The sequence below is a fragment of the Atheta coriaria genome, unplaced genomic scaffold (genome assembly GCF_025399875.1).
Source record: "Atheta coriaria isolate IRGN ID8LTWV9N9 unplaced genomic scaffold, Caltech_Dcor_3.1 hic_scaffold_10_pilon, whole genome shotgun sequence".
Classification (NCBI taxonomy): Eukaryota; Metazoa; Arthropoda; class Insecta; order Coleoptera; family Staphylinidae; genus Dalotia; species Dalotia coriaria.
Window position 1 is genome coordinate 5,477,807 of NW_027045452.1, and position 18,640 is coordinate 5,496,446.

The 18,640-nt window shown below is 37.5% G+C and overlaps 1 protein-coding gene, 1 long non-coding RNA gene and 1 other non-coding gene across 3 annotated transcripts in view; 2 read left to right on the forward strand and 1 right to left on the reverse strand.

Moving 5' to 3' along the window:
- Positions 1–18,640, forward strand: part of LOC135801330 (C3 and PZP-like alpha-2-macroglobulin domain-containing protein 8) — a 59,503-nt gene that overhangs the window by 25,351 nt on the left and 15,512 nt on the right. The window contains exons 3-9 of the mRNA XM_065314767.1: positions 4,242–4,444; positions 11,935–12,162; positions 15,242–15,367; positions 15,422–15,645; positions 16,295–16,450; positions 17,701–17,829; positions 17,905–18,083. Coding sequence (XP_065170839.1) covers positions 4,242–4,444; positions 11,935–12,162; positions 15,242–15,367; positions 15,422–15,645; positions 16,295–16,450; positions 17,701–17,829; positions 17,905–18,083 — 1,245 coding nt within the window. The remainder of the gene's footprint in view (positions 1–4,241; positions 4,445–11,934; positions 12,163–15,241; positions 15,368–15,421; positions 15,646–16,294; positions 16,451–17,700; positions 17,830–17,904; positions 18,084–18,640) is intronic.
- On the forward strand, positions 5,776–6,588 carry LOC135801336 (uncharacterized). The gene is made up of 2 exons (XR_010550355.1): positions 5,776–6,023; positions 6,139–6,588. It is a non-coding gene; the product is annotated as an uncharacterized lncRNA (long non-coding RNA).
- On the reverse strand, positions 12,838–12,957 carry LOC135801549 (U5 spliceosomal RNA). The gene has a single exon (XR_010550393.1). It is a non-coding gene; the product is annotated as a U5 spliceosomal RNA (small nuclear RNA).

Genomic DNA, 18,640 nt, shown 5'->3' on the forward strand with positions numbered 1-18,640 from the left:
ATTTTTCACGCTGTAAGAACCATCCTTGGACTTAAACAAACATTAAAAAAAAGAATTGGCCAAATTGATCTTGGCGTTGTTGAGTTATACGCTTACCAACAGATTTTACAATTTATTTTTATATTATACATAGTTAAAAATTATAAACAATCTTTTTTTCAAATTTTTTAGATAAAAAATATTACGATAATATATGAAATTTTAATTTACGGTTGGCAACCCTAGTGATATAACACATCATTGCCATATTACCAGATTAAACACGTTGCTATAAGTTCAGGTGCCATGCACGAGGTCGAAAGCTATACCTTGGGACGGTACAACAATTTGTCGTTGAACGTAATTTGCGCACGTGTCGCACGTGTGGCTTCTGGATAGACATGATCAAGCAAATTTGCAAATTCAGTAGTGCAAGGTGAAGCGATAGGATATCAAAGATACCGTCGTTTGGTAACGACGAGCACAGCCGCAAAATCACAAGCAACGAGGTCGATTTTCACCAGGAGTATTAGTGATATTAGTAATCCAGCGCGACGATGCCACTGGTGTCACAGTTCGTACCTTTGGATCATCTATAATCAACTGTGTCTTTGTACATTCAGTAATTAGGATTGACTCTCACACTTGAGAATCAAAATGTAATTATATAATGCCTTCATGGAATTCGCAATGATATTATAGAGTCTGTAATCTGTACGTATAGAAAAGAAAATTGTGTTAGTTACAACATCAATAACTCAAGAACGGCTGGACGGATTTTGATGATCATTGTTTTTTGGATTTGTCTTTGCCCTGTAAAGCATAATAATTATTAAAATATTGCAAATTATTATTAAAAGAAGAGTAAATAAGGGATAAAAGTTTACATAGAGATGCAATGATAAATATAGTTCAATACTTCTATCAGAGATGGCGTTAAAGTTTGTTATTCGATTTCTCAGTTCTTTAACATGAAATAACAATTCTTATTGTAGACAAGCTCAACAAAATAAATCTTTTGAATAAGAAAATAAAATTTAATTACATTTTTACTTTGTTTTTACCAGAATATTAACTATTTTAGTGCTTAAACATGAAAACACCAAGATATATATATTTTATAGGTTATAATTAAATAGGCAAGGCGTTAAGCAGATTGTAACTTATTTAAGCTTAACGCAGTAAACACAGTTAACGTGTTTACTACAAAATTTCCCCACACGTCTTGCATTTACTGAAATTAGTCACCCTTTTACTAAAAACTCATAATATCCCTGATTGGTTTTTGTACGCAACTAATTAATTCTACAAAATTAAATTTAAATTTTTAGTAGATTGGTATAGGTATTAATGACGCACATTTTTGTTTTCAACATTTCGATTGTAATCTGAAGCGTGAGCCCGGATGGTGAGCGTATCACCATATGTTGTAATATGATTTTAATGCCGCCGGCTGGGAGCTAATGTGCGTCCACGCGACCCCGTAATGGCTCATAAAAAGTCCTTTTTGAGTTTAGGGCCTGATCCATGCGCGCGCTCCACCTTTACCCTGCCCGGGCCACAACCAACTCGCCGCAGATCGACGCAAAGTACGCTCGAGGCGCGTTTAGTTTAATGTCTTTTGCATTTTTGAATCCAAATCGACCTGATTATGCAGAACTGCCATTTTTATTCGTTTTATTACTTCTTTTTCTTGTGACGATGCTATTATTATCCAAATAATATGAACGCTATTCAAAATGTCAACAATTTACTTACAGATTCGGCCAACAGATGGCGTTCACATTAGTTTTTACTTGCAAGCAATGCTGCTTACATAAAAAACGTATATTTCATAAAATTATAAACAGAAAAGTGATTTGATCTTATTAGCAGACGTAAATATTTATTTTGAAATCCAAAATTCGATTTGAAGATGATAGCATATTTTCAAGTTTATTCACTTGAAAACCTTAAAAGCACACACATGAAAGCTTCAGTGAATAATTAATTATTGCTTTTAGCTCAATTCTCTACTCACGATACGATATTATTAATGCTTATGTATAAATAGCCGAGTTGACTGAATTTTGCTATTTGCTCATTTTATAGGATATAGAGAGGGATGCGCCCATTAAAGTTGTGAAAGATAAATCCGTAAGCGAATAATTAACGAATCCCGCGAACGAAGCCTTAATTAAAAATGCAAATAAATGTGTTAGCATTGCATAAAATAAACGTTAATGAAAATAAACAAATGTTCGAGGGTATCCGAGCGCGCATTGCGCATCAGTTTCATTATTCATTCAATTCTAAAGCTGGGCTCAGCTATCAAATCACGCATATATCGGAAAAACATACCTACTCGTTTGTAATAAATGTTGCCCCAGGGTTTTTTTGTCAAATTTATATAGTAACGTCACATTAATGTGATGAAGTATATATTTTTAGTTTCTACATTAATAATATAAAAATAAAAGGCAAAATTTGTTGGTAAGCGCATAACTTAATACCGCCTGGACCAATTGGGCCAATGCTTTTTTTTAATGTTTGTTAAAGTCCAAAGATGGTTTTTACGGCGAGAAAAATTTAAATATTTGCTGGGAAAACACTAAAGATAGCTCTTTTCTGTAGGATAAAAGTAGGCATTTAGATTCAATTGTAGTTAAATAGTTGAATCCGAGATGGCGCGCTGAAGTGCAATATTTGCAATTTTTATATAATAAATTTCTATAAAAATAAAATGACGAATCTTATTGATAGAATTGACATATACTATGTCTAGAACAAGAGAGGAAAAACAAATTACATTTTTATTAAACACTACCGGAACGAAGTTGCGGGTAAAAGCTAGTAATTAAAAAATATATATTTAGGGTCATAGAATATTCTTCTTTACAGAAAAATATTACCTGACGGATTCTACTCATATGCAAATATATTATGTGTCAATTTTTAACACAAAGGATTCCATAATAAATGAATATATAAATAATTTCAGAATTTTGATAAAATAAATGTTTTAGATAATTGGTTTATTCGTAAAAAATAAATAACTAAAACTGTATTATTTTTATAAGAGAAATATAATAATGTAATTTGATTGAAATGATTTTTAGAATTAAATTCAATTATGGTGATCAAAGCATCACAATACAACAACAAAGAATAATCCATGATCTGCTGCAATACATCAAATAAAAATTAAATATTTTAATATATTCTAGTTGCAAAAACTTTCAAAACTATTTAATTAACTTGTGTTTGTGTTCAAGCTTAAACTTGATGTGTTTATCCCGTTGGAAAATTAAGTGTCAGATTTAGTTGATTTTTAAATCGCTCGCTTTACGACAATTTCTTCATCAACTCAAAACTTGCTTTAATCCCGGAATATAATGTAACTCATGCAGAAAATAAACTAACAATTTTTCTTCGCATCACTCTAGAAGCAATTATGAAAATGTTCAACCTGTTTGCATATCAAAAGCATGATAAGCAGTTAATTTATATGCTCCCTATCAAATGTCGTTGTTGGGGCGGTTTGGGGATAGCGTTCCAATCAGCCGCATGTCGAATTCGTCGAAACGGGGCGCGAATATGAAACGCGTGCATAATTCATAAGACGGCGACGCCTAATGGATTCCGTAATCTGTGCGCGTCCGTTACCCCACTGCGCGGCTCACACTATCATGCAGCATCCGCAGGATGCCACGGAATGATAAGCGCCGATAAGCCACGTAAGCAATCTCGATTACTAGCGATTACCGACAGTGCGCCGATTGCCCGTTTGCGGGACCGCATGATCTACGATTCGAATTATGCGAGAAGGGTTGCTTACTAGTTGTTACTGTGTTGTTGTACAAGATGGGGCGAGGATGATTTATAATATAGGCAGCCACATATACACAGTCGAAAATATGCCACGTCACTAATTTAATCAATACTTAATTCTTAATTTAGATCGCAAATATCTTGGAAGACAATATTGCAGGAATGGAATTCTAAATCAACTGGTATCTGGCAAGTCTGGCGAGTGGCGCAAAATGCTGACGCGCTCTCAAACAACTCATTCGCTAATGAAACGCGCAATGTTCAATTTGAATTAATCACGCTCATTCTGAAGGGGCTGGAATTTTCGATAATTAATGAAGAATCATTAATCAATTAGTACTTTTGCACACTAGTGCGCAAAAGTAACTTTTACACATGTTGCTAACAACTTTCTTATTTAATTACCTAACCGACAAAATGAGCTATTTTACATTTTTATATTTTATTTCCAGTGGCTTCTCAGTGGTAGCACCGGAATTAGCTGTGCCTGGCAAAACCACAGCAGTTTTGATCACTCTGCATGGTCCAGCCAGCTTGCAACCTTTAAATGTGACGCTTCGACTACTCCCAGATCCTGCGCAGGATTTCAGCGAAGATGGACCGTCTACACTTGCTAATGACGTGCCGCTTGTTATAGCAACGCAGGAAATCAAAGGTAATTCAATCTTTCTTTGCATATCATTCTTTTTCACATAAAAGAAACTGTAGAAAATAAAATAAAGAATTTTTCCTTTTGAGGACTTGTTGTAATTTGGAAAGTATTGCAACAATCCTATAAAACATTTTTATTTTATTTTATTAAGAGTATTCGTAATTACTCTCTTGTTCTAGACATAGTATGTATCAATTCTATCAATAAGATTTGCAGTTTTATTTTAAAGAAATTAATTATATAAAGAATTGCTAATAATGCACATCAGCGCGCCATCTCGGATTCAACTATTTAACTATAACTATGATTAAATCTCAATGCCAACTTTTATCCTATAGAAAAGGGCTGCCTTTAGGGTTTTCCCAGCAATTATTTGATTTTGTCTTGCTTTAAAACCAATCCTTGGACTTCAACGAACATTTTAAAAAAGAATTGGCCAAATTGATCTACGCGTTGTTGAGTTATGCGCTTACCAACACATTTTGTGATTCATTTTTATATTATAGATTAAAACAACGTCCTTTTCTGAAGTAATTTGTATTTTATAGGTTAAAGTAATAATAAAATATTCTCAATATAAAAATAATTGTTATTCCTTTACTTCCCTCCTGGAATTTAATGTTTACGATATAAAACCGAAAGATAGAAGAAGGACATTCTTGGATGGACGTCTCGTCCTCTAAAGTCGGTCGGTCGTCGAACGTCGAATGTCGAACGAAATGACAATCTTTCGGCCCGTTGACGCGTGAAACTAGTATTGCGATTTTCGTTCGCCGACAGAGCCTTGCGCTTTCCTGCGCGCCTAATCGAGCACAGATTTAATTTATCCTGCCGCGAGGAATGTCATTACATTTCCTCAGCTTTCGGCATCACCGATTTTCAAACCTATTAAAATTATTTTATCACTATAGACGGATTTTTCTGTAGCTACATTTTACCCTCCGCAAACGCAAATTGTAAATTCAATTCAATTTTACCGCGCGCGCGACGTCAGCAATAAAATATTTTCGATGCAAGGATAATTTAAAATCGAATCACGGATGATTCGAAAGATGCTTCGGGCGCTTCCTCAAACAAGATTTAATTCGCTCGGAAATATTCGTTCGGGCGTCGTCAGCAGTAAAATACAATTTGCTTATGTCGTTTTTTTCTGCGTCCGCCTTCTCTGATTGCACGCGCAGGTTTCGGGTCTCCGGGTTGGGATTTCATTTCCACATTCCAGCCATACACGCGCGCCATCGGCGAATTCTGACGAAATTGAAAGTACACCTTCCACGCAGCAGAAAAAAAAAATGAAAACAGCAGTTTGAAGCTTCAGTATTTGAGCCGTTTATTTTGAAAGTGACCTAACTCCGTTTTTCAAATTTTTGCCGGTTACCATGGTTACATGTACAACTTCATGTTATTTATCAGTGACGCACTTCAGATTGCTTATATTCAGAGAAAATACGGTACATTTTTTTACACATAAGTTTTCCGAATTAATTGAATAACTGAGCCGTGCAGTTTGAAAGTGGCCTAACTCCATTTATAGTTAAATCAAGATATTTACTATTGATAATGTCGGAAAGCAGCGATGAAGGTAATTTCAATTAATTAGTATTTACAAGTTCACCTCATTTTTGGGACAATTGCGTTAGTTAATTAACCTGTACGTTTAATTAATATAAAACTTAAAATTTAATATTAAATTATAGAAATTATTGCACCCATGAGGAAGAACAGAAGGAGACCACTTAGTTCAAATAGTGAAGAAGAAATAGTAATTAATAATTTAAAAAAAAAGCGAATAAGAAAAAGAATTATAGAACAATATTCCCCGTCAGAGGATGAAGATTCAAATAACAATGGAGAAAAGAGTGATGCACCATATATCTAAAAAGTGCGAAAGATTAAACAGAATTCAGGAAAAAGATATTGCAGTCAAACCGGAAGTATTGTTCAAGAAAAAAATTTCGAAAACAAAGATTGTGGTTGTCGGAATGCGTGCACAAAAAATTATAATGAAGAAGAAAGAAAGAATATTTTTGAGAAGTTTAGGGGTTTGGCAGACTTTAACAAACAAAATGTATTACTTCACGAAGCTGTCTGTGAAACGAAGACGTTTTGTTTTTCAATTTGAAACATCTTAAATTATGTTGAATGGACTTGGGCATCCTCGAATTTTATAATGAATCTGGTTGTTAATTTTTAAAGTGGCCCAACTCCATTCTTGATAAGGAAACGCACGTTATTTACTTAATAATTGCCACTATTTTAACAGGAACTTTAAATTTAACATCCTTAGATACGCTTAAGCAGTATGACTCCTTAGTATCTTATACCTATATTTTTAAATTCATTGAAACGCAAAACTTTCAATATCTCGATTTGAAGATAAATGGAGTTAGGCCACTTTCAAAATAAGCGGCTCATTTTGTTCCTTGTGTTTCCAAGATTGCAAAATTAATATCAGCAGATTTTTGATTTTCCTCGGGAATGTCAAAAGTGGTTCGGCATCTAAACGAAGAGACACATCAAATGTTTGCTCGTTTACCAAAGGAGTGTTTGCACGTCCTTGCACAAAATCAATCCGTCGTCTTCTTTATTGACACGCGCCAACCACAACTGCTTTGCTTCATCAGTTCCAAACTAAGCCCTTCTGACGGGTGGAAAAATATAAAAACATATACAGTGTGTATATGCGACCTTATCGAGATACTCTATAGATGTGTGTGTGTTGGGTAGTGTAGCTGATGATCGAGAGCAAATCGGTAATCTCTAATCGTTTGATGTTGAATTTTCCTTGAAACTCACTTCGGATCCCGGTGCGGTTCGCTTCATCTCATCAGCGCCGCTTCTGTGTGTATCAATGCAGGATTCCTGGGTGGTAGGAGTGGTGGGCTTCGTAGTTACATACGTCGATGAGCAAACAACGTTTTCAAAGTGCCTCCGCTGCCGGCTCGCACCAGCGCGCCGCGGAAAACAAGCGGTGAAATTGAACGGGCGGCAGATGCGGAGCCGGCGACGGCGTCGGCGCTTACACAGTGGATTATGTTATAGTTTCGGCCCGCTTCCAGCACCCACCCGCCAGTGCACAAAGAGTAAAGCGATTTAATCTGTTTTTCTTCTATGAGCGCGGCGCCGCGTTGCCGCCACCAACAATTTTCACATACTCACATACCCACATTATAATTATACAGTTACTTTACAAAGAAATCGTAAATTACATGGTATATAATTTTTACAAAAGAGAATAAAACACTGATGTAGTATTTGTATAAGGAAATGACGTCTATTTTATTTAATTTCCCTGGAGAGTAAAATTCTGCACAATTTTTATACAACGCGTTTTTTATTAGGTAATGATGTTAAAAAAGCAAATAGTATATTATTCATTAGTTGAATGTTATATATCATGCATTAAAAAAATTTTAAACTTATATAAATGACACAATTTTATTTTTACTTTAATTTTCCAAAAATGTTATCAATGCATTTGTTGGATTTTTGCTATTTGATCTATTTTGAACCGTTTGCTAACACAGGATATGAACTGCTGATTTGATCCCCGCCTACAATGCATTGATTCCTCGAAGCGTCCTGCAAAACTGTACGAGGAATGCGAAAACTGGGACATTTAGAAAATGGAAAATTGAAAATTACATTCCGGTTACGGCTAGAGTGTGTATATGCTCGCTCGACCGGACATTGCATGCAATACATTCAGGAGGATTTAACCCAGAACACATGCTCCAAAAATTCTATACCTACCCTACCCTAAAACATAGAACAACAACTATGCGCTTCTATAGATGTAGACATTGCGGAAATTCGTTTTTATGACGTAATATTACAGAAAAATCGAAAATAAAAATAAATTTAGTTTTGCAGTAGACAAACGCATTGTATATTTATAAGCGTTGTGGTTTTACGCTAGTGTGTGGCGTTCATTTTCTTTTATTGGCGGCGACGATGGCGTCCCAGCGGAAATCCCGTCTAATGACAGTAACGCGTTCTTTGTGCGCTCGCGCGCGCGCACTTGCCTTCTTATGCAAACATTTATGCGGCAACGCCAAACCGACTTCCGCATCGTTTCCACACCGTAATCCTAGCCAACCCTTTGTTACCTGCATGCATGCTGCACATTCGCACTTCTACACCGCATGACTGTGTAATCCTAAGACAACAAACAACTTCAGATAGAAATATTCGCAATCTAGATATTTTTGTATGCAGTTGCAATGTAGTTCTGTATACTGTTTTTTGTTGCAATTCGATTACAGCAGAGACACACTGTATACACTTGAAACGATTTTCTAAGCGGTTCGACGTTGCGCTTCAAACGTATTGAAACAAAACAATATCGCATTCAGCATTCAATTATTCGTAGCCGACATAGCTTTGCACTGAAAGCGACGCTTTCGTTACGTTGACGTACGCCTCATGCAAGAGAAATGTTTAATGGAAATAATGGAAAAACAATGCAGCGTTTTCAAATGTTTTGATCGATTTTACTTCCAGGAAACAGCTCGATTCATATCGCAATAATACTTACAATATATTATGCAACGATATAAAAAATAAATAACAAATTCACATAAATTCGGTTCTTTATTTTATTTTCTAAACTTTTGTGTGAATGTATATTTGATACGCTTTCACGCATAAACTACTAAACCAATTTTGATCAATTTTGTTATATAGATATGCTTAATTAAGAAAAAGCAAATAGGCTAATTTAAGCCAAAATTTAATGTATAGCGGTTAAAATAAGAGATTAAAGTTAATATGATGATTCAATCACGTTTATAGTTGTCTAATTCAAATGTAGATGGCGCTACGGTACACTTTTTACATATTTTATTTTATTATATTAAAAGTTTTAATTTTACGGTTTACAAGATTAAAAAACAAAAAAAAACTAAAACTAAAATTAATTTTTTTATATTGTTGAGTACGTTGTTAGTCTCCTTGACTTTCCATCAATTCCTTGCACCTTGCTGAAAAGATGATTGCAAAGGTTGCAAAGTAATGCTAACTTGGTAGGAAGTTCCCGGCACTCGCGGGCGGTAACTTTCGAGCCCCAAACGTAATAATAACAATATTACAACTTTCAACACGGCCGACACGCGGCCGAAGGGGGCGCAAGGTTGCGTTGCGCTTTTGTTCGGCATACCTTTCGTTGCCATCGCTTCACATCAACTTTCCTGCAAGTTTTCACCCTTCTTCGGATTCTTCACTTCACCGCCGGTGGCTTTCTTTGCGAAAGTCACGCGGTGATTCGACGCGCTTCCTGCCAACGTCCGCTTCCGACTTGTTTATTCAACATTCACTACTGAACGATATTTCAAGCAATATTGCATTTGAAAATATTGAATGAAATATTTTGCGCTATCCGTCTTTGCAATCAGAGGAATATATACGGAGGATGCGAGCGAAGACAAATTTCGAAGTGATTTAAAAACGGCTTTGTGCACTGGATTATCGTGACTTATGCGCTCCGACGTAAAATGAAAAAAAAATGAGGAGTGTGAATAAAGCGGGACGGGCCGGGCGCGCCGGAAAAACGACGGCGCGCTTTTCGCACGCCATTCATCATCGCGCGCACGGCGCACTGTCCCAATTTCCGGTTTATTCGAACTGAGCAATCCATGCATGAGCTTCGGAGTCAGCGCGTTCGCAGCGAGGACATGTACGGAAATCTGATTTATGGATTTAATGCGCGAAAATATAGACAGAATGGGATTTGTTATGTGTTTGAGTGCTACAAATGCGATGGTGGGTTTGTGAAATATTGAAAAGTGTAGAATCATAAAAGAAAGAAACGTTTTATCATGAAAACTTGAATGTTTTATGCAAAATTTTCTTCAAAATATTATTAAAAGATTAAATTTTAATAGAAAATATTGCCCTAAGCTCTTTCAGCCTTAAAAATATAAACTATAATATGAAAATAAATCGCTAAATCTGTTGGTAAGCGCATAATTCAACAACGCTTAGGCCAATTTGACCAATTCTTTTTTTCAAATGTTCGTTAATGTCAAAGGATGGTTTTTACGGCGAGAATAATTGCCGGAAAGACCCTAAAGACAGCCCTTTTCTATAGGATAAAAGTTGGCATTGAGATTTAATCATAGTTATAGTTAAATACTTGAATCCGAGATGGCGCGCTGAAGTGCAATATTAGCAATTCTTTATATAATTAATTTCTTTAAAATAAAATGGCGAATCTTATTGATAGAATTGCACCGGTAGCAAAAGCAAAGTAAAAAGCTAGGCAAAAGCTAGTAATTTATACTTTTGCATTTTCACCACTCAATTTTCTTTTATTTATTATTCTGTTATTTTAATAAACTGAGTTAGAATGATGTAAAGGTAGGCAACTTTAAAAACACTTTGTCTATGTTTATGTCAATTGACCAAAAAGGAGAAATGAGAAATCAGAAATCTTCAGGATAAGAATTTTCGAGAGGAAATAGAATAGTTGGATTTGAAGCATGCGGGCTTAATGGCCAGGAAATTACAATAATGACGCTGAAGTTGCTGCGCCACACGAAACACGTACACAGCGCATTCAAGTCCGAAAACGACGACGACGTCCTCGCGCCGCGCCGCCTCCTGGAAACGAGGAAATTAACTTCTGACTGGCGCACGACCGACACATCGCTTTCGACGCGGGCGCTCGTCTTTTGAATATACAAATATTCGCGCCCCAAGACTCAGATAATCCGGAAAGCGAAACGGCGAGAGACGAAACAATAGCAATAATGCTTTATCTGCATGCCGAAGAAGCGAAAATGTTTGAGCGTGACGACGCCGACGCGCTTATCTCGGTTGGTTTTCTTTTGTTTCGTTGAGTTTTATAGCAGGAAGAAAAAAAAATTTAGGCCAAGCATGCAAATTACTTTTGCTTATTCTCTCTCTTGTTTAATATTTGTGTTTTGAACTTATGAACTTGTTTTGACTTTGACTTTGACACGAATGAATTTTTAATGTTGTTTGTCAGCCTGAATTGATTTGAATGACGAAAAGTTGGTAGGCTTTTCGCCAATATTGAGCCCACACAATGTTTTCCAAAGTCGGAGTGAAACACAAACACAAATATACGAAAACGCAATTCTCCTCGGCACGAAGTCATCGCGTTATTCCCGAGAGGTCCTTGAATCAATAGCTCCGAGAACCCGACATCTCCTGGACGTCTCTATATGCCTTTTTGTGCGTCTAGACCGTGACACGCTGCAAAAAATTTATGTTTGCCTACCAATTGTCTCTCAACTTTATTACTTATTTTATCTCTTCAGGGTGTGTGTGTATTTTGTTCAGAGTAAATTGGCCGGCAGTGAAGTGCAGTAAAAATATGAGTGCAAACAATGTCCAATTAGGTCAGATCCAGGTCACTAGGTGGCGGAATAACGATATTCCGTTCGAGCGCAGGCACTCATTGTTCATTTACGAACGATTTAATTCGCATTTCGAGTGTACTTTAATGAAAAACGTTTCTTTGCTTCTAGGTCATGGCATTCTGCCGTTGGAAGTTCCGGCTGACTTGGCGGGCGCGTTCCTGCTACAGACGCTCGTGAATTGCACCGGAAGCAGTGCCGCCGCCGTCGCCACCAACACTGTCGCCAATGCAAGCGATGAATGCCAACTGCGGAGCTCGTCGCAGATGAGACTCGTCGGGCCGGTCAGGGATGTTATTATTCGGCCCGCCAAGCATGCATACTCGCCCAGCGAGAAAGGTGAGAATCATATTTTATTCAAAAATCAAAAATAAACAAAAAAATTGAATCCAACGGAAATTGAGCATAGGTAACCCGCTTTGTAAGCAATATACACTGTACCTGCACCAACAATACTTACTAAACGCTTAAAACGCTTTAAAGAAAACAATTAACGACCATCTCGTTAAAAATTGCACCCAGGTTGAACTAAACTTTTAAAGTTGATACATTATAAAATTAAAGCCAAGAAAAAACTTTGCTGGATTTTCTTTTCTCCTTGGCAACTTGTGTTTTTTTTTCTGTGCTCTCCTCTGCGATTTTACGAGTTGTAACTCCGATAAAACTCCTTCGAATGCGTCCTCTAATGGACGTTAAATAATGATATAGCCGCGTGTTTTTGACTTCAAAGCAAGTTAAACTTTCGTAATCCACTGCTTGGCGCGCTAGACCAGACTAGAAAAAATATCGCCCTACTTTTTCTCCTGTGACTTCTTCTTTACAATCACTTCTTTTTATTTCTACTTCCGGCAAAGGTTTATTTAGCTAAACAGTAGTCGGTAAACAAGGTCAGTGAGTGAAGTGTGAGTTGAGTATTATTTATTGGTAAAATCAATAAAATATTCTTTTAAATCAGCAATGTTGTCTGAACATTAAACTAAAAAAATTTAAAATTATGTTTTGATTTGTTTAGATGGCCCAGCTAAAAGCCGGGCCTGTAAAAAATTCTTACAGACTCATTTGAGTTGTTCCCCTCCACGGAAATCTTTAGTAAAAGGCGAAAGATTTATTCGCTTTGAAGGGAAACCAGAGTGACGAAGCTTATACCTGCTTTACCCTATATTCAATAATAATGTATTTACCATATAAGAAGTAATAAAGACCCATCTTGCGTTTAAAATATAAACTAAACTAAAATATAAATTCCTACATTTCATCAAATTTAAATTTAATTCCACACACAATGCATTGATCACTATTTAACACGAATCATGCATAGTGAATCATAGGTAAATTCAGAAATTAATGCAGATTATTTGGTTATTTATTCTTTGATAATATCAGTCACAGAATGAATTTCATATCAAAATATTGTATGATTATTCAACCGAATTTGTCTGTTCATTATCATATTTCAACATTTATATAAAACGCGTCCAATGATATATTTCACAAATAGAATTATAGATGGCGCTGATAGTTACATAACATTATAAAAAAGGTTATGTTATAACTTGCCGAGAAAAAAATAATGTCGGTCTATATCTACAATAAGATAGAAATGACACCGCAGTATTATTGAATGCTCAATGTAATATATCTTCACGTGTAATAATATGATGTGTGCACTTGTGAACATTACTACATATCTTGAATATTACAACGTTTGCATAATGTACACAAAGCCCGCGGCATCCATTTAAGTATATTTCCCAAACACGGTTGAATATATCTAATATCCAAGCACCTTGCGATGAATTATTGTCTGTGTAAGGGGGCGAACAAAATGAAAGAAACGAAATTGCGAATCGAAATTAATATTAAACTCGATCGAAATGTTCGACGCGCTGGAAAACCGCCTCCTCTCTCGGTCGTTGCTCGTTTTTCTCGTTCGTCGTTACGTAACACCGCCTCTAACTCAATTAGCAATCGTTGGAATACATCTCAATTTCTTACTGCTCCGCGCCAGCATTCCTTACTAATTCCAATTCTAATACTACTACGTGAGTATCATTCGTTCTGCGTCAATATTTAATTAATTTGCTTTCGGAAACGATGCTTGGTGCGAAAAATATCAAACGAGTTTAAAACATACGACTTGCCATTTCAATTAAAAGTGTTAATCACGCCCGACGTGAAAATCCCTTCGGATTTTACGATTTCACTCCGACTGCCGACCATTAGCACGCCCAAAACTCGCCGACACTTTTCATTCGCAACTCGTAAAACTATAAGCGAGCGCTCATAATTCGTAATCTGTTAATGCTCTCTTCCACCGACCCGAACATGCACTCGCGTAGAACCTGCAGCGACGATTTTTATTACGAGTTATTTCGCTATTTATTATCTGCGCGCAGGGCGCGCTCGCTGCGAAATGAATGCAAACAAACAAGTTGTGAACTTTTGTCCTCATCGTCGCGTGGCACTCGGGCGCATTAATGTTTCACTCCGCTTTTAACATTCATTAAAACTCCTCCAATCTGTCGGCACGCGAAAGTTTGAGTTGCAGGCGCCCGCAGTCTAAAAAAAACAAATAAAACTAAACAAATGCAATTGAAGATTTGGTATTTTCAACATTTGTAATACACCTAGCGACATCTGCCGGGTTTAAAACGAAATAAAAATGACTTTTGTTATTTACTTGTTACGTGACGTGACACAATGACTTTGTTTGTGTAGTTACACAAAGTTTAAAATACGAGCGGAATGTCTTTGCGCGCTGTTTGGATTTTCACGGTTTTCCACTCTTCTGAGCAGTGGACGAGATTTGGAGTAAGTTTGCGTTCCGGCTCGGGTCGCACGTCCGCCGATACATTTATCGTTTGTTGTTTCGAACTCGTGACACTTGCGTCACGGTGAATAATGCGCGCCGGAAAGCGAATAAAAGACGCACAACAAAAAGTTAGCCTAGTCGAGAGGATGACTTTCGGACGTTCATAAATCGCAAGCGCCAAGCGAACAAATCGTCTGGGTGCTGTGCCGAAATGTTTGCCAAACTTCACGAAAACATTTATTATGCTGTGTCCCCGGGAAAAATAATTTCTAAATTAGGAGTGCATTTTATTTGCGTCGAGACAAAGAAGTGGGTTTATTAGAATTAGAGGATTTCTCGTGGACTTGGGTTTCGCCAGCGCAAAAAGCGGATTACTTTTTGTGGCGCCGATTTACAAAAACGTCTTGAAGAGAGGATGAGGCGAGAGACGAGAGCTAATCCTTCGCTTTACTTGCTCGCCGGCATTCTTGGGACGCACGCTTGAATCGCAAATCTCCTAAATAAACTGAAAATAAAGCGCAAACTAAATGAAACAAAAAATTAAGTGCCAAAGTAGATTTTTTTCGTTTCACAAAAAATTCTTTTTTTTCTTTGCTTTTTTTGCAGTTTCTTTTTGGGTGTTGGCTCTGGATCACGATCTGCAAATCGCCTCCAGCGCAACGGGTACAGTGAGTGTGATGGACCCGGCCGGGACAAAGGTCGCATTCTGGGATCAAGTGTCACTGGACGAAGGTAACATTTTTATTTTATGTCGATACCATTTTCTCATAAAAATCCCATTTGCAGGCGTGAAATCATTCAATTTACCGCTGTCAGAGTTTGTGCGTTTCGGCCGTTGGTCAATTCACGTCGAAGTGCAAGGCAATGAATTCACCGCTCCCATCGAAGTGGCGCCGGGGGCGGGCGGTGGCATTCCTGATGTGGCCGCCGCTGAAGAGCACTACGTTGAACTACGTTTCGGCAGAGAAATGCGCAGACGATACAAACCAGGATTACCATTCTCCGGAAAGGTACATCATCACATTTAACACGTTGAGGACGGCGCGGTTTTTGGGTGTCTGTCGCATCGGGCGGCGTTTGAGCATTTTCAACTCCGTCCAATTAATTCAGCTGTGCGCCACTGGTGGTTATGCGTTGCTGTATCAAAAAGCGATTGTTTTTACAGTTGCGTCGCCATTTATTTATTTTCTTTGTAATGAATGCCTTTAACTTTAGAGTCCGACCGAAACTATGTGCGAACTGAGACGGCAAGTGACGACCACGACTTAGCCGCGAGTTAGCCGAACGACGCACAATAATTCACGAACACTGAGTTTCGGTTCTGCCAAAAGTTTCAGCCAATTTTTGGCCGAAACCAAATTTGAAGCCAAAACTGAAACTTTGGTCGGTCACTATTTATTATAATATGTAATCTGAGTGACACATTTGATGACAAAGATGCAAGGCCCGGATTGTATAGGTGAAACGAGGAGAAGATATAACCTAACCAGTGGCGTAGTCAAAAATGAATAAGTCTCGTTTCAAATGAGCCGTGTACCACCGGTGGTACACGCCGTCCCACAGACCAGACGCGTGTGTACCACCGGTGGTACACGCCGTCCTCAACGTGTTAAGGTTATATAAAATAATAACAGGTTATGTTGATGTATGATTATATAGGTTGAGGCTATGAGTACTGAAAAGTCAGTGCGGGTGCGTGTGAAAGTTTACGACAACACCACTTCAATCTACAGTCAAGACATCGAGATAACAAACGGTGAAGGGACGTTCATCGTGCCTGCTATTATGGCCGACAGTGACGTCATCGCGTTACAGGTAACTTTATTTTCACTCAATCATTGTTCGAGCTCGACTCATGTACTACATGTTATGACACACTTCTTATATTTATTTTATATAACGAGTGTTAACCGAAAAAAAAAAACGAATAAATGCTTCAAATGCTAACGTAGAACAAACAGTGAGAAAAACACGATACGATCGTAGGTACGTTTTTGCTTGTTTTTGTTTTTCCAACGGTGGAACGTGTTTGTTAGCGGATTTGGCGGATTGAAACCGAACGTCATCCATCAACATCATTGCGAGAAGCGCGCGCATTATGTTCGCGCACGGCGAGTCGAAAAACCCGCGCGCGTACAAGTTAAGGCACTTTATTGTTGCCGAAGTGATCGATTGATTGACACCCGTTTTGACGGCGACGTCGTGCGATATATTCGCATCGGTTACGCGCAAGCGGACAGCGCGCTTCATAACAACTGAAAAAAATAATGTGTGTGTGTGTTGAGAAATGAGAAATGAAAAGAGCGTGAGGCGCGGCGGAAAACAAACAGGAAATGCTACGATATGCCGAAAATGACAAGCGGATGCACAATATTTCCGATAGCATTATCGACACTGAAGAGGCCGGAAATTTAATATCAATATTTTTGTCATGTGAAAATGAGTGGATGGTTTATTCTTTAGGAAATATTTTATTTAATTTATGCATGAATCAAAAAGTTTTATTTGACTTATTTTTACGCGAAATAGAAATTATGTACCTAATTTAAGAAAAACTAAGTTTTGTCCGCGACTTCGCCCCGGTGTTGTTTAATAAAAATGTAATTCGGTTTTACACTCTTGTTCTAGACATAGTATTTGTCAATTCTATCAATAAGATTCGTAATTTTATCTTAAATTAATTAATTATATAAAGAATTGCTAATAATGCACTTCAGCACGCCATCTCGGATTCAACTATTTAACTATAACTATGATTGAATCTCAATTCCAACTTTTATTCTATCGAAAAATGCTGTCTTTAGGGTTTTCCTGGAAATTATTCAAATTTTTCTCACCGTAAAAACCATTCTGAGACTTTAACAAACATTTAAAAAAAGAATTGGCCATATTGATCTAGGCGTTGTTGATTTTTGCGCTTACCAACATATTTTTCGATTTATTTTTATATTATAAAAGAATAGTATAAAAAAATACTTTATGTGAATCTTAATTTTCATTTAAATTAGTTTTATGCCTAAAAAACACGAAAAATTTTAACAAAATAAAAATAATTCCTCCTCCAGGCTGAATTGGTCTCCGTGGAAAGCAAAGAAATCGAAAGCCATTATGTACTTGCACGCGAACCAATCCACAAATGGAATTCATCATCCGATTGCTATCTGCTCATCGAGGGCGTCGAACACACCCTTCAAGTGAGTAATAATATTCGGCGCAGATAACGTGTGACTAAATAATTACATACAATTACAATTTCCTCTCCTCCGCAGCCCGAGGAAGAAGCTCACGTGGCAATCCTATCGACATGTCCGTGTGAGCGCGACCTGCATTACGTCATCACGACCGATGGGCGCGTCACGGATTGGGCGCAGCGCCGCTACGAGGACCCGCTGCCAGCGGCCGGGAGCGCCGCGCAACCTGCGGGCGCCGTCTGCCGATTGAATTTCAGGTGAGTTACATACTTGAAAACATCTCTCCAGACTCACTATATCATGTTTTATAATACGTACACTCAAGTTACCCCATGGTTCAAGCACCATTCTCGTGAGGTTGTGTTAGCGTTATTAATATTATAAATAAAAGCGTCTCCGGCGCCCATCAAGCTGAAGCGATAGCACGGATCGGGTTTTGCAGGTAACAGAGATAACGAGAACTGCGGCACGTAACGCTCACGTTTCGTTCTTAACGTGACGCGCAGAATATCAGAATATGATACGTGATATCTCACTGATCTTGGTTATATAATACGTATTTTAATGCGGAGCTCATATTTTCAGGTTATTTGAACGTAGGCAACCTAATTTACTAGTTATGTATGTCAAATGTCAAATAGCAGTCTGATGCAATCTTTATAACCTCAAATGGATATTTTTTCCTGCAGAAATGTCGTTAAATCCACGTTTTTAAAATCGCTTCTAAGAGCATTGTATATGATAAAACGTTTTGGAGGATGTCGCGCATAAAACGTTGCGCGGTTTTGTGTGGAAACTGGAGAAGCAATATGGC